The sequence below is a fragment of the Epinephelus fuscoguttatus genome, linkage group LG8, assembly GCF_011397635.1.
Source record: "Epinephelus fuscoguttatus linkage group LG8, E.fuscoguttatus.final_Chr_v1".
Classification (NCBI taxonomy): Eukaryota; Metazoa; Chordata; class Actinopteri; order Perciformes; family Serranidae; genus Epinephelus; species Epinephelus fuscoguttatus.
Window position 1 is genome coordinate 22,310,379 of NC_064759.1, and position 11,041 is coordinate 22,321,419.

General features: G+C 46.0%; 1 protein-coding gene across 1 annotated transcript in view; it reads left to right on the forward strand.

Moving 5' to 3' along the window:
- LOC125893868 (G patch domain-containing protein 8) overlaps positions 1-5,437 on the forward strand; it is a 41,231-nt gene extending 35,794 nt beyond the window's left edge. The window contains exon 5 of the mRNA XM_049584817.1: positions 479-5,437. Coding sequence (XP_049440774.1) covers positions 479-4,535 — 4,057 coding nt within the window. The 3' untranslated portion in view covers positions 4,536-5,437. The remainder of the gene's footprint in view (positions 1-478) is intronic.
- Positions 5,438-11,041: the final 5,604 nt, after the last annotated feature.

An 11,041-nucleotide genomic window follows, 5' to 3' on the forward strand; every position in this document is an offset into this window, starting at 1 on the left:
CAGTAAAAACCTCCTGTAGATCTGGCTCTTAAGTTATCAGAGAAAAGAGGTGTGAACACATTAGCTGGTGCTGGGCAAGCAGCCCGTCTCTGACATGCCAAACAGCGCCGGAAAAACACTGATTTATAGCATGAAACTGTTGTGATTAGTGTTTTTACTGGTTTAAATCACCTGGTCTGTTTGAGAAGAGGAGACCTCTGCTGATAATTCTGCCAACAGTAAAAACACACTTTTATTGAATTGTATTGAATTTTTAATGAACTTTAATCACTGCCTCTTAATTGTATTTGTGCATTTGCAACACATGTTAAATGTCATGTCAATAAAGCCTGTTGAATTGAACTGAACACTGATGGAATTCTAACCGGGAGAAGTTTCAGCTGGTTGCAATCTGAAATCCCCCTAAATCTTACACAGTATTCCTTTAAATGTAAAAGAAGCCAAACTAAAATCAGGAATATTTCACTTTCTGTTGCAGAGCCACGGGAAGGACATCTGGACTAAGGAGTACAGTCAGGGCTGTGAGACAGCAGCAAGACAGAGATGTGGACCAAAGAGACCGCAGCCCTGAGGACAAACCTGAACCTTTCAACCATACCCAGAGACCCCCTCCTACGCAGCACAGGACAGCCCGTCTCAGCCATCAGGCAGAAGATCCATGCCAATCTCCTCCTCAGATACCCCCGGCTGCTGCTCTAGCAGAGTCCCCAATAATGACACATTCGGCATCCGATACAGACCCTCCTGCAGTGAACCCCCAGTCTTGGTTGGGCTTGTATCCCCAGCTGCCTCTTCCTGGGCGGGGGAGAGTGGGAGGCAGGCTTGGGGTGTCTTTCTGCTTCTCACGCAGGGGGCCCAGGCTCGAGCCTTCCGCCTCCGTTTTCTCTGACCTGGAGGAGGAGGAGAGAGAGAAGAGGGAACAAATGAAAGAAAGGATAAAGGGGATGCTTGAAGACATTGACAGGGAAATTGGCGCAACAGATGAGGGGAAACACAGTGAGAGTGAAAAGCATGAGTTCAGATCTGACAGTGTTGGACTGAGCGACACGGGGCCGATCTCCAGAGAGGCTGCCCATGAGGAGCAAGAGATCGAAAAAAGAGACCTAGTGAAAGCACGCTGTACTATTTCCACAGCAGCACCTGATAATCAGAGCCATGATTCACTGTTCTTGCAATCACAGACCCAGGAGGCCCTATGGAGCACAGCACTTGCAAGGGCCCACATAGACACCGAACACACAGATAGCGAGTCAGAGAGAAAGCAAGAAACAGAGGGGGGGAGGGAGGGGAGTCAGTATATGTGTGTGCTGGGTAAAGATGGCTCTACCCGTCTGAGATGGCCCGTCAGTTTGCTCAAGTTCACCAAGTCTCAACCACAAATCTCCTACAGTTGCAACCCACTCTTCTTGAACCAACAAGAATCAGAACAACTCACAGAGAATCCGCGGGAGTCACAACAAAATCAGTTGCATGCTCTCTCAGATGAATCAGATCTACGTGTGTCAGCTATTCTTACACCAGACACTCCTTCCTGTTTACAAAGACAGACAAGACAAGAGCTGAAAGCACACAGACAGGAAAAAGCTGAGGATAATTTCAAGGCAGAGCAACATATCGACGCAGAGACAGAAGCACACCTGTTCCTGAAGAACAAAAACCTTTCATTGTCAGAAACAAGAGCAGAAAGAGGTAGATGCACGCTAAGTATGGAGAATTGTGTTAGGGCAGCTTCCCATCCATTTGACCTAGCTCAGAATGACAGCTCTGACACAAACTCCCAGAATCCTCTGGGAGGCAGATTAGGGGGTGCGAGAGGGATCAGGGAGAGAGCCATCATAGCCCTGAGCTGTAAATTAGAGTCTGTCACCCAGCCTGGCACACAGAGGATGTGCATCAGCCCGTCCAGGTGTGAGTGTGGGAGTGAAACAATGTGCAAGTGTGCCAGCGCTCCGCAGCCGTACGTGGGTGTCTCAGAAGTGTCACGCAAAAAGAGGAAAGCCAGCACAAAGAAACGCAAGCTGGGAAAAAGGAAGAAGGAAAAAGGTTCAAACAAGCGCCAATCAGCAAGGTGCAAAGTGAGGAGTGTTGTCTCTACAGTCTCCACTGGCAGAGAGAGGAGTGGAGAAGCTGGAGGGAGCTGGGGGAAGAAAAGGAGGCAAAGGGAGACGGGGGAAACGAAGAGGAGAAGGAGGGTGCAGAGAGCAGGGAGCAGCTGTCTCCTGGGGAGATGTGAGGCTGAGCCAGTATCTGTCTCTGTCAGGAAGAGGAGGCCTCACAGGAGCCACAGCACTGAATCCCAGTCACAGCCAGACAGAGAGCAGGCAGAACACTGCAGTGCCGACTCCCAGCTCGCCAGACACACAGCAGACAGACACAACGAGGGGGAGGGAAAGCGAGACGGAGATGCGGTGACTTTTCCCTGGCGGTCTCACTTCTCCTTACACTCCTCACCAGGATGTAACTCAAAGCTGTTTTGGGAAAGGGGTCACCATAGCAACCCCAGGAGTTTCATTGACTGCTGTTACCCTGACAACAGCTGTGGTTGCAGCCCCGCGAGAAAGAGAAAACTCCTCCACAGGGACAGGAAATTCATTCATAGTAAGAGGAAGAGTTCGAGGCATCATGAAGTCTGGGAGGAGACAGAGAGGGGCAGGAAAATGGGAGGGCATTCAGGTTGTAGAGACAGGGGCCTGATGTCAGATCCAGAACAGTGGGAGTGGATGAGGGGGAGCTGTCCTAGAGGTAGTGAGGAGGGCAGGTCAAAGAGTGGGTGGAGATCGAGAAACAGAACAGGTGAGTGGGATCGGGTGGCAAGATTTAGCCCCAGTCCTGGCAGCTGGGGCAAGGGAGGCAGACATCTTAGCACAGAAGATGTAGACTGGGACAGGTGCAGTGTGGATAGATGGACATGGGGCAGCAGCGACAGCTGCGAAGACAGGGGGACACATAGATCAACGTCAGGCTCCAGGACAGGGGCGGACAGCAGAGACAGCCCGGGCTGTGTGTGGAAATGTGCAGGCACCAGACGCTCAAGCTCGAGACACTTCTCCAGCCCTGAGTGGTGGACAAGTAGGCACACATACAGCCCTCAGAGTGTTATCAACACACGGGCCGGCAGATGCCACAGCCCGCGCTCCTGCAGCCCCTGCAGCAGCACCAGCATGTCGGAGCTCAGCTGGGAGTGGAGCAGGAGCAGTACCTGCTCAGGAGTCACGGTGGATGGGTTAACAATGAACTCCAGCAGGACATCCTCAGGAGCTCCAGGACTCTCATCTGAGGCCCCACAGGAGGCAAAGAAGCAGAGCAGCCCCATGTGCACTTCATCCAGCCTTACCTCTTGCTCTCTCTCTCATTCCTCGCCACGCAGATCCTCTCTTGCTCCCACAGCCCCAGGCCTCAACACACACCATTGTGACACAAGCCCTTCTCAGCTTAAGGAGCCCAATTCACAGTCTGATCTTGGCCATGAACCGTCCACTCTTGTCAATACAAGCAGGTCAGGCACAGCTCTTCCAGGGCTATCCCCTGGTAAGCTACAGAAACCAGCCAGGATGTTGCTTCTCCCGCTCATAGGGAAACTACCTGCAATCCAGAGAAAGGCTAGGAGAACAAAAGGGCTGCAGGAGAAGAGTCAGGAGAAGGAGGGAGAGGAGGAAGAGGAGGCTAAGGGCGGTGGAGTGGATCCTGGAGTACATGTCAACAGTCAAAAGTGTCCTCTGGAAATGGTTGAGTCAACCCCCTGCAGCACGCCAAATCTCTGCTCATCACAGTTTAACACTGATGACAAGCAGAAAGGTGGAGAGACAGCTCCGCCAATCAGCTTTACCGCTGAGGAGATGGACAAATATCGTCTCCTGCAAGAGCAGGCCAGAGAGCACATGCAGAAAGTCCTGGAACAGACGCAAGACAGCGCAGACATACACACAGAGACAAATTACACACATGCGGCACAGACAGAGAACTGTGGGACTTCAGAGGAACAATACACATCTGCACCCCTGCGCAACCCTTCACAGCCTCAGACCCAGTCACTTCACACAGACACAATGCAGACACAAGCACAGCACACCCTCCAGGTCAGTCTCCCGCTTCCACACGTGACCCAACAAGAGAACTTTACTCAACCCATGGCTCTGAGAGTCCCAAACCTCCCTCCTCTTCCACCGTCCCCCCCTCTCTCCAGCCTCCATCATATCATTTTACAACACGCAGCCCTCTCCATGGCCCCCTCCTCCTCATCCTCCTCCACCTCATCTACCTCTCCCACCATCCACCCTCATCCAGCTCAGCTCCCTCACCCCCTGCCCCCTCTCCACCCCTCCCTCCCTCACCACCTCCACTTCTCTCCCTTCTCCATATCATCCCTGTTTCCCTCCATCCTGCTGTCCCATCATCCCATCCCCCTCCTCCACCAGTCCCCCGCTTTTCACGCGACACCACTTGCCCCACTCTCTCCGGTGTCCCTTCAACCGCTGAACCCACAGTCTTTCATGGACAGAGCGTGGCCAGTGAGGTTTCAACAGAAGGCGTTGTGATTTTCACAGAGTGGCTGCCATGTTTATTAATCTTCCTTGGCAACACAGTCTAGCGAGAGAAAGAGAGGGAATTTTTAGTTTGGACAAAAGCCTGCTATTTGAAATGGCGATGAGTCAGTGCTTTTACTAGCATCAGCTCCAACTCTTATTCGCATATGCCCTCACACACATACACAAACACACACACCTACACGCACGAACACATGCATACACACAAACAGCCCAACTATTGACTGTTTTCAAATGAAAATTTGTTTCTCCATCTAGCCTCTGCTGTGTTGCAGCAGACATTGAGAAAACCGACTTTGATCCTTTGCTTTTTCCATCATTCCTCATTCAGGCCCAGAATAAAGGGAAAGGTGCACCTGCTATTCAAAGACAAGCTGGGCTTGTGTCATCCTCTCTCTTTCCCTCTGAACCACAGACAGACCAGCTGCCTTTTGAAGTATCCTTCATGCCAGGGACAGAGGGGCAAGAAAGAGTGATAATACTCTCCCCTTATCTCCATTTCATACAAGTTATCTGAGTGAGAGTGTGACTTTCAACAACATAAATAACGTTCCTGGGACCAGGGGGCATAGCACAGCCATTTTAACCTTGATGTTTACTGTATTTGTGTGTGTACAAGATAGAGGTAATTCTGAACTGACACACACATACACAGTAGGAAGGACAACAACTAATTTCCATATCTGACACATGTAAAGCCCGGTTTTGTCTCTATAGTGTAAATATTCTGACAGTGAGTAATAACATTAGAATCATGGGAAACAATAAATAAAAGGTGGATTTAACCTCGACCAGTGGTGCAATGCTTATTCCACACTCAGTGGCGTCTATGATAACAAACACTTCAACAGCTTTTCATATTTATATGTGACATAAGATCATTTTTTTTCCAGGAGGCATTTAACCCATGGGTTGTTCAGACAGCAATGAATGAATTGGTTCTGATACATTAAAACTTGGCTGAAAAAATAAACAGGCTGTAATGCTTTTTTCTTATTCTGTCTGATGCATGTTGATCGTGCAACATGTTGCAACGCATTCCACATAAAGAATTGATACTGTGGGGGTTGCTACATTTCAAAGGTGTGAAGCCCAGAATTGCTTTAAAAGCGCGTAGAGTTGCAAACCATTCTTGCTGGTGACCATTTAACTGGAAGCTATGCTGGGTGCATGTGTATCAACCGGAAGTTAGGACTCGAGTCACAAATTTGATGACCTTAGTCTTGACAAAATCAAAAAGACTCACAACTCTACTTGGACTTAAACACCAATGACTCATGACTTTACTTGGATTTGAGCCTTTTAAATTGAAAATCTGTGATGACTTTCTCAAAGCGCACAAATTAAAAAGTATGTTGATTAAAAAGTGTGCTACAAATCACTTCATTTCACTTCATTCCCTGAATCAACTAACATTAATGCTATTCATTCCCAGCAAGCTGACACTTCATTCACCAGATCCACTTTGTTTGAATCAATCTAATAGCATCCAATCAAGTTTCAGGAGAGAACTAACATGACATTACTGAGCATCAGTGGAGAAACATGATTACAAAGGTAATTTTGATTACGTACAAAAACTAATCAGTGGTCACCAAAAAACAAATTGCAGTATGCAAAATGTGCGGGTCGAAAATTACAACTGGAGACAGAACAACTTCCAACAAACTACATATTTTAAAACCCATTCTAGAATTTTGTAAATTTAATATGCAAATGATCTTTTGCTAAAATGGCATTAAATTTTTTAAAGAGTGCATTATGAGATGTTTAGGACTCGAAACTCAAAGTGTAGGACGTGGGACTTGAGACTTATTTGTTACTGGCAAAACAATGACTTGGTCCCACCTCTGCTAATGATCATGAGCATGGTAGTTGCAAAGGAGTTTTCCCTTATCAGGCACTTTAATTGGAATAAGTTTTACATATCACAGAAGGTAAAACTAAACAGTATTTCACTTAAAAGAAAGGATCAGAGGAAAAAATGTGTAGAAGAATTTAAATTTCTGTTTTTCCTACTGGTAATCATCTCACAAGGTTGAAAACTACTATCCTGGAGTGTCTGAAGAAAAAGGTAATGATGGCATTGAATAGGTTTATCTACCAAGTGTAACAATTTAAACTAAAATATAGAGGGATCCGTCTGAGAGTGTTTTTGTTTTGTAAGTCACAGACTTAGATGCCAGCCCTTAAAAAGTACCATACTTTGCTTTAATAGTGAGCTATTAGTCATTTTTATTGCCAAACAGCTACATCATTATGTCCAAAGAAGCACATTACTTTGACCACATTTCATTATTATGTCCACTTTGACCTGGTTCACTTCACTGTGGATGTCTGAAGTCTAAGACAGTTTTGAAGTGCATGTTGTGTTTTGGAGATCATGGGAAGTAATAAAAGAAAAAAAAACATCTTTTTGAATCATTAATAAAACGTCGATGAGCTTCTTCCTTGCATGTTTTGCCAAAGGTTATGGTGGTTAGTAACTGTTGCTATGCATCCATGCCTGGTGACTGGGGGAGGCACGGATGTATTAGAGCTGCTTGCCAAACAGTTGATCACTGCAGCGGCCGGCGCTCAGGGAGCAGAACACAGAAGAGAACAGAGCGGCATCCAGATGGTCTATGGACTTGGACTACCCAGAGTGCTTTGAGAGATTGGATTGATTTGCCCTCCGTGATATCAGTGAACACAGCCCAGCACACAGGGGGGCTACAGAGAGCGGTGACATAAATACAGACACAAAAACAAGACACAAAATGTAAACTCCCAGTCCTGAGGTGCTGGCGAGAAATATAAGTCAACCCCTGCAGAGATTCAGTAATTAGAACACAATTCCTCTTTCTCCTCCTCGTGACCCCTGAGCTTGAGTGTGTGTGTGCGTGCGTGTGTGTGTCTGTGTATGCACAAAATGTGTGAGTTTGGGAGAAACAGAGACAGAGAATCCCTATCTCTCTCCACAGGACGGGAGATCAAACAGACTGTGTGAAATATAGAGCAGCAATAATTAGCAGCTGTTACAGCATCAAACCTCTCTATCTCTACCTCTCCCTCTCTCCGCCACACACACACACACACACACACACACAGACACACACTACTGCTGAGTTCTTATCCCAGACTTTAATTTAGAGATACTCAAATGTGCTGCAACTTCTCAGTCCTCCACTACTGATAATCATGGAATGATACAAAATCAACCCACTCCATTTTTTGGCTTCATCCTCTCTCCAGTTCATGAGCATTACTCTGAAACCACTCACAAAGTCTAAAGGGGAAAATGCACAAAAAAATCACATGACAGAAAGCTCCAAAGCAATTACAGAACTTGAAGGAAAAAAACGCCGAGAATGTTATTTTAAAAAGCAAATTTATCCATGAATATGGAGCGCTCAAGACCTTCACTGTATTATAATGCAAAATTGCAAGTCCCAGATACACACAGGAGTTACCCACACAGGGGTCATGTGGAAATTAGTAATCACAATATCACTGTACTTCTGTCAGTGACTGATTAAATCATTACCTAAGCCTTGGGATTCGCCCCCTGGTGTGTTCGTGTTTTGCTGTTGTGTGTATGCGCATGTGTGTACGCACGCAGGAGTGTGGGTTGATTTATGATCGAGAGGAAGCGGTTTCCTCAGTCAATCGCTCCTGTGAATTAATGAGGTATAAAAACTAAAGCTGGCACTCGGTCAAATACACCAGCAGTCACAGAGAGCTCACTGCCAGGGCAGGACCACTTCTATTGGCACCACATTTGATTGTTAGATTGTGGGTATAGATTGCATTGAGCAAAAAAAGAGCCCCTCACGGCTACTGGAGCGATCCATCGGCCCAAATTGCAGTGCTGTATAAATGAGACACTTCCCATCTCTTGCTCTCTCCCTTTCTTTCCCTTTTTTTTTTTTGGTCTCGCCTCTTACCCTTCTCTTTGATTCAACCAGGTCAGTGGGGCTGCGTTCAGCTCCCCCGGCTGTTCTCTGACTGCGCGGAAGAAAAGGCACCATTACACTTCATCCTCTACTTTCCTTCTCATTCAGAGTCTACATATGTTTCTTTTATATGTTTGAATGCTGTACAGCACCGGCGCCCACAGCACAGTGTGCTTTGCAGTATTATTATTACACAGAGAAAGCCCTTCCCATACCTTTTCTCTTGCAGTGACATTCATTAAAAGTTTTTCTTGAGTCGTGGCAGAGTGTGACATACAGTACCAGGCTGCTCCACTCCAATTTACATCTTTTTACTGAATCTCTGTGCCTCTTAGGGAATAGTAGTTATACTAACAGCAAGGATAAAATTTCAACTCTTCCACTGAGCCAACAAATGACACTCAAAAGTTACAAGCGAAAATAAAGTTCAAAGGGATCGAGCCTCTCAAGATTAGAGCGCACTCAGAACTGAATAGAAATTCTAGTTTCAATTAGTTGAATAGTCAGATGTCCTCTCAGCCATCACACTGGATTGTATGTCATTCTGCATTTCTGATGATTCTGGGCTAGTGCATCACTTTGTTAACTTTTTTGAGCTTCTGAACTCCCATAAAGGTACACTTCAAAGAGTAATCTGTCACCACGGATGCATCAAGAGACTTTGCTGTTGCTGCAGGTGCAATATATGGAAAGCTAAGTGGCTCCAGGCTGTTTAAAGCTTTTACATCAAAAAGATATATCACCATGTGTAATTGTGAGCCAGGAGAAGTACTTTTATCCTATAAAACAGCGGTTCTCAACCAAGGGTTTGGGGAGTCCCAGGGGCCCTTGAGGGACATCAAGGGGGTCCCAAGTAAAAAAGGGGAAACGGTTTTTTTTTTTTTTCACTATTTAATTCACTACAGAAGTGTGCCTAATGTGAGTAGGAGTCATTACAGTGCCTATACTGAATCTAGACTGTATAATGAAAGATGGCACATGACAGCTTCCAGAAAGGGAAGCCGAAAGCTCTCAATCACCCCCTGGTGGCTGGCTGCAGTACAAGTCATAACCCCCACCCCGTCCATGTTAGCAGCCGGGACATGGGCCACACTTTACTGAACAAAAATGTTAACGTTTTTGCTCCCTTTGTAATTTATTTATTTATTTTACAGGGTTAAAGATCTAAGGCTTTTTTCATGTACTCAGAAGATATATTTGTGAACATCTGTGTAAGTGAGAACTTCTCCTTTTCCAAGATAATCCATCCATCTGACAGGAGTGGTGTGCTGAGATTCTGATTGAACACAATCATTACTACACAGATGTGCCTTAGGATGGTCACAATAAAATGACACTCCAAGATACGCAGTTTGATCACTCAACACAGATGCCACAGATGTCGCAAGTTTTGTGGGAACATGCCATTGACATGCTGACTGCAGTAATGTTCAATAGAGCTGCAGCTCATGAATCTGAATGTTCATTTTACTATCTCCAATGTCATTTGCCTGAATTTGGCAGTACATCTAACCGGCCTGAGTGTATGAAAAAGTCTTGGGATGGGAGTAAAAATAACAGTGTTACTTTTACATTTTTGTTACAGTACACGTCAAAAACAAATTTTTCCCAAAGATGGTTTCTGTCAATTTGGGTGGTTTTTATCTTGCTGATGTATTTTCAAGTGTTCACATTTGATTTTAATTAATTAAATGATGCTATAACAAGGGGGTTTGACATCCTGACTGACAGCTGTGTGTGCTTGAGATCAATAGCACTGCTCATGATTGCAGTTGACAGCTTTAGCTCATGCTGTGGTCGTGAGCTCTGGGTAATGACTGAAAGAATGAGGTCACAGATACAATGGGCCGAAATGAGTTCCCTCAGAAGGGTGGCTGGGTTTAGCCTTAGAGATAGGGTAAGGAGCTCAGAGTAGAGCCGCTGCACCTTCATGTCGAAAGGGATCAGTTGAGGTGGTTTGGGCATCTGATCAGGATGTCTCCTGGGCGTTAGAGGTGTTTCAGGCACATCCCACTGGTAGCAGGCTCCTGGGCAGACCCAGAACACACTGGAGGGATTACATATCTCATCTAGCCTGGGAACGCCACAGGTCCCCCAGGAGGAGCTGGAAAGTGTTGCTGGGGAGAGGGACGTGTGAAATACTTTGCTCAGTCTGCTGCCCCAGCGACCCAGCTTTGGATAGGTGGTTGAAAATGGATGGATGGATGGATGGATAGATGGATGGATGACAACTATAGATTTCTGGTCTTGATCATATCTAAGAACCAAAATCTTTACAGATGGAGGTCCCTGCAGCAAAGTCCTATGAAATGGAGATCCCTAACCTTATGTGTTTCAATTTAGGGGTCCTTGACAAGATAAAGGTGGAGAACCTCTGCTATAAAACACCACCTATTTTATGTTTTATTCTACACTCCCTTGTTGGGGAGAGACCTGTTTGTATAGGACTTGTATTATGTAGAAATAACTATGTGAATTGCGTTGTACGATGGATTTAAGGATTAGAGGAGGTAGTGGGCTCTGTGATACTCTTAAACTTGGCAGGCGCCCCAAGGACATGAC